Below are 5000 nucleotides of genomic sequence, written 5' to 3' on the forward strand. Positions count from 1 at the left end.
AGAGGAGAATGGAGGAGACGGGATTGCGGTGTGGCCATCACCCCTGGGGGATGATTTCTCGCTTTCTGTCTCTATGTCTCTGTCTGTCTGGAGAGCACACGCGCCCTGTAGCAAAACCCACCCAAAAAAAAAAAAAAAGAAAAGAAAAAAAACAAAAAACATTGCATTACAAAAAAAAAAAAAGGGGGACCAGCAGGTGGCAATGGTGGTTAAAGTGCTGGACATTTCTACATGGGTGACCAAGGTTTGAGTTCCAGACCTGAGAGCTTACTCTCTCTCTGGTCAAATTAAAATAAATGAATGAAATAAATGAATGAGGGGAACCGGCAGGCGGCGAGGTCCAGCGACATAGCCATTACGCTAACTGCTGGTCCCAATAAATAATTATTTTTAAAAATTTAAACCTGGTGACTTGAAAATCATGCTGGCACATGAAGACAATTGCCCAAAATCCTAGCAATAGAATGGAGGAGAATGGACTGTGGTGTGGCCATCCTGCCAGGGGTCATTTCTTGCCTTCCTCTCACTGTCTCTCCAGTGAACATACCCGCCCTATTGCAAAAACCATTAAAACAACAACAACAACAAAAAAAAACCCAGAAATTGTACTCTCTAAGCTCTTTACATGTAATTGTTTTACATCATGACTATAGAGGTGGTCATTTAATAGTACGTACACATGTATCCAAACTTGAGATACTGGGAAGATGGCACGATGGTTATGTAGCTAAACTCCCACACAGTCTATTGTGGTTCAATCATGGTTGGAAACCTGAACTTGGCAGTTTAAAACTTATACTGGGCATGGGTGCCTGTGTGCCCAATATCCCAGGAGAGTGGAGGAGAAGGGACTGATTGAGGTGTGGCCATTCTCCCTGGGGGATGATCTCTCACCTTTTGTCACGCTGTCTTGGTCTGGCAAGAGTATGTGCCCTATAGCAAAAATTTCTCACTTAAAAAAAAAAGAAAAAGAGGGAACTAGCAGTTAGAGTAATGGCTATGTCGCTGGACTCCCACGTAGTCGACTGTGGTTTGTGACCCAGTCCCAGTGGCTTAAAACTCACGCCGGGCGCGTGAGTTTGCGTGCCCAAGATCCCGAGAGGAGAATGGAGGAGAAGGGATTGCGGCATGGCCATACCCCCTGGGGTGTGATTTCTCGCTTTCTACTTCTCTGTCTCTGTCTATGTGGCGAGCGCACGCGCCCTATAGCGAAAATCTCTCCAAAAAAAAAAAAAAAAGAAAAAGAAACAAAACTTGAGATATTGTAGACTAAAAAGATTGAATTTTACCACATGTAAACTATACACACATGAACCCTTACGTCATATATTCCAAGAATCCCCATAAACAGATATTAATCCTATTATATTTAAATGATTGAGTACATACATACCTCTTTATCATCTTCAGATTTTCTGTCATCCTCCTCTTCTTCTTCTTTTTCAGATTTCTCTAATTCCTTTTGTTCTTCTTTTTGTTCTTCTACTTTAAGTTGTTTTGTCAATCTTGCTATTAATTGGGATTTTAATCCTTTGGAACTAAGGGCTCGACTTTCTAATTCTTTCCGGAGATCATTTACCTGAATATAAAGAGCACCAAAACACAGAAGAAAATGGGATCTTAAAATAGGGAACAAACTAACTACAATTAAACTTTAATTTGAATTTTAAAAATATTTTTTATTACACTTGATTACCGTGTATTTTTACAGCATAAAAAAGGTTTTTACCCAGGATAAATACAGTGCATATTACTCAAGTCAAAGGTATTATCATCTACATTAACATCAAGAGTTATCATTTCATTTTGGTGACTTTCATCTTATTTTTAAAAATGTGGTGGACTTGTATAGTGAATGAATGTAAATAAATGAATTTAAATTAAAAAAAAAAATGTGGGGACAGCAGGTGGCATGGTAGTGAAGGTGATGGACTCCCACACTCCTGATCACTATTCAGGTCTCAGACACTGAGCTTGCCTTCTCACATTCTCTCTTTCTCTGTCTCTCTCCAGTGAGTGCACATGTCATATATCAAATTTAAATAATGAATTTAGATAAATATTCTAAAAAATTGTAAATTGCTATTGGATTTCATTCATTTTTATTTTTAATATTTTATTTTATTTTATTTATTATTATTATTTTCACTTGACCAGAAAGAGAGGGGGAAAATTAGAAGGAAAGCTTTTAGGTCCAGGACTGCAACAGTGGTCAGCCGTGTTAGAGTCCAGCACCCCAAATCCCATGCCAGCTGCAAGCCTGATATTTTTTATTATTTTTAAATGTGACCAGAAAGAGAGACAAAGAGAGAGGGAAAGTGAGGCAGCGAGCCATCAGGTTCCAGGACTTGAACTGTGGTCAGCCATGTGGGAGTCCAACACCTTAACTACCATATCACCAGGTGAGGGGTTGGCAGGTAGTGTGGTAGTTAAAGGTACTGGACTCCCAAATGGTCGACTGTGGTTCAAGTCCACTACCTGGCAGCTTGCTTTCTTCTCTCTCTCTCTTGCTCAGTCCTTTTCTGTGCCAGTTAAATAAAATAATTATTAAAAAAAAAAGTTTAGTGAAAAAAAAACAAAAAACTGAATACATCACACAATGCTTGTGAAAATGTAAAATGATAGAATACTCTCCATCTCTGTATCCCATTAGAATTTTGAGCATGCACCTAACTTAGGCCCAGCTTGTTTCCCCACATGGCTGACCATAGTTCAAGTATGAAACCTGGTGGCTCGCTTTCTCAATTTCCCACTTTCTCCCTGTCTCTCAAGTTAAAAAAAATAATAATAAACTTAAATAAAAATAAATATTTAAAAATATTTATTTATTTAACTCCATTTTTTATTATCATTATTTTTTTTTTTTTTAAATTTGACCAGAGAGAGAGAGAAAGAGAAAGTGAGAAAGCAAGTCACCAAATCCAGGACTTGAATCGCAGTCAGCCATGTGGGAATCCAGTGCCTTTAACCACGCCAAATGCCAGTCCCAATAAAAATAATTCTTTAAAAAACAAAAAGAAAAGAAAGAAATGAACCAGCGGATGACATAATGGCTGTCACTAGACTCCCACGTAGTTGACCACGGATCGAGTTCCAGACGCGGTAGTTTAAAAATCATGCCAGGCATGTGTGCGTGAGTACCCAAAATCCTGAGGGGAGAATGGAGAAGGGATTTTGGTGTGGCCACCCCCATAGGGGGATGATTTCTCACTTTCTGTCTCTCTGTCACACTGTGTCTCTCCAGCAAGTGCACCTGCCCTAAAGAACAAATTTCTCTTAAAAAAAAAATTAAAAAAGGGACCAGCAGTTGGCGTAATGGCTGTGTTGCTGGACTCCCTTGCAGTCGACCGCAGTTTGAGTCCCAGACCCGAAGGCTTAAACTCACACTGGGTACATATGTGTGCGTATCCAAGATTCAGAGAGTAGAATGGATGAGAAGAGATTTATGGTATGGCCATCCCCCCTGGGAGGGTTATTTCTTCCTTTCTATCTCTGTCTTTCTGGTGAGCACATGCATTCTATAGCAAAAATCTCTCTCAAAAAAATAAATAAATAAAACTAAATACTTTGTACCAAAAAAAAGTGAAGCCTCTAAATGTTCAATGGAAGAATAATACCTAATAAACACCAGTATATTAACTATTATACATGAAATAGTATAATAGACCATCTAAACATAATTAGATGAATGGCCAGCCTTGTAGCATATTTGCTAAGGGAGGCAGATTTCACATGACTTACTGTGGTTTCAGCCTTGGCTCTTGTGCCTGGAAAAACATATCAGGCACAGATGCCTGCATGTACAAAGTCCTAACAAGATGAACAAAAATGGAGAAGGGATTGCAGGAACTGTAACAAGTAGATGATGATAACTTTCTCGCTCTCCCGATCTCTCTGAAAAGTACACACACTCTCTAGCAATGGAAAAAATTATTATTACAGGGACCAGCAGGTGGCATGATAGTTAAGGTACTGGACATTCCCACATGGCCAACAATAGTTTGAGTCCCTGACCTGGTGACTTGCTTTCCCATTCCTCCCCACCTGCCTCCTCTGTCTATGGTCAAATTAAAATACAGAATAAAAGTAAATAAATAATTCTTAAAAAAAAAAAAAATTACATGAGGAAACCTAACGTTAACTGAAAAGGATGAGCTAATATTTGTTTATTAACATTATTAGAGCCAGTTAATTAAGCCAAAGCTTCTATGCAGGAGGAAAAAATCTAAGATAACAAGTTACTATGAGTAATTATGTTTGATAGGCTTAACTAATATTTCTCTTCTATTTTTACTTTATGTACCATTTTTAAAAATAAGCACGTATTTCCTTTGTAATAAAAAGAAACACAAGTGTTCGAGTTTTAAAATGAGGAACTAAATAGCAAAACAATCAGTCTGTCAAAAGCTTTTGGAGGAAAAAAAAAAAAGCTTCTGGAGCACAAGACTTAAGTCTAACTGGCTCTATTTTCTAAATCTATAGTACCTTATGTAAAAATCTGCTGTTGGTAGAACTTGGAAATATGAAAGAACTACAAATAAACATTCTTATGATGTTCACTGTCTGCTTTATTTAAAAAGCTATGTGGGTATAAAAACCAAAAGCTCATGGGGCTGACAGGTGGCATGGTGGTTAAGGACACTGGACTACCATATGCCTAACCAAGGTTCAAGTCCCAGACTTGGTGGCTTGCTTTCTCACTTTCCCTCTCTCTCGCTCGCTCACTCTCTCACTCTATCCCTCTCTGGTCAAATTAAATAAATGAATGAATAAAGTTAAACAATTCTTCAAAATCAAACAAAACAAAACAAAGGGAAAAAACTGTTTTCTCAAGAGAGCAAAAATGAACAATAATGTTAACTTTTATGTGTTTAATAATAACCTGCAAAAGCAAGAAAGGATCCACTTTTGATCTTATGAATATAGATTTAAAGTCAAATTTCAGGTTCAGAGTTGTAAAAATGTAGGAAAGTAACAAGTCTAGAGACGATGTAAAGTAA

General features: G+C 37.8%; 1 protein-coding gene across 3 annotated transcripts in view; it reads right to left on the reverse strand.

Annotated features, from left to right (window-relative positions):
* Window positions 1-5000, reverse strand: part of CCAR1 (cell division cycle and apoptosis regulator 1) — a 76391-nt gene that overhangs the window by 29532 nt on the left and 41859 nt on the right. For all 3 annotated transcript variants that reach the window (XM_006148937.3, XM_027772046.1, XM_027772045.1), the window contains exon 16: window positions 1394-1579. In XM_006148937.3, the coding sequence (XP_006148999.1) occupies window positions 1394-1579 (186 nt within the window). The remainder of the gene's footprint in view (window positions 1-1393; window positions 1580-5000) is intronic.

The sequence above is a fragment of the Tupaia chinensis genome, unplaced genomic scaffold (genome assembly GCF_000334495.1).
Source record: "Tupaia chinensis unplaced genomic scaffold, TupChi_1.0 Scaffold000250_1, whole genome shotgun sequence".
NCBI classification, from domain to species: domain Eukaryota; kingdom Metazoa; phylum Chordata; class Mammalia; order Scandentia; family Tupaiidae; genus Tupaia; species Tupaia belangeri.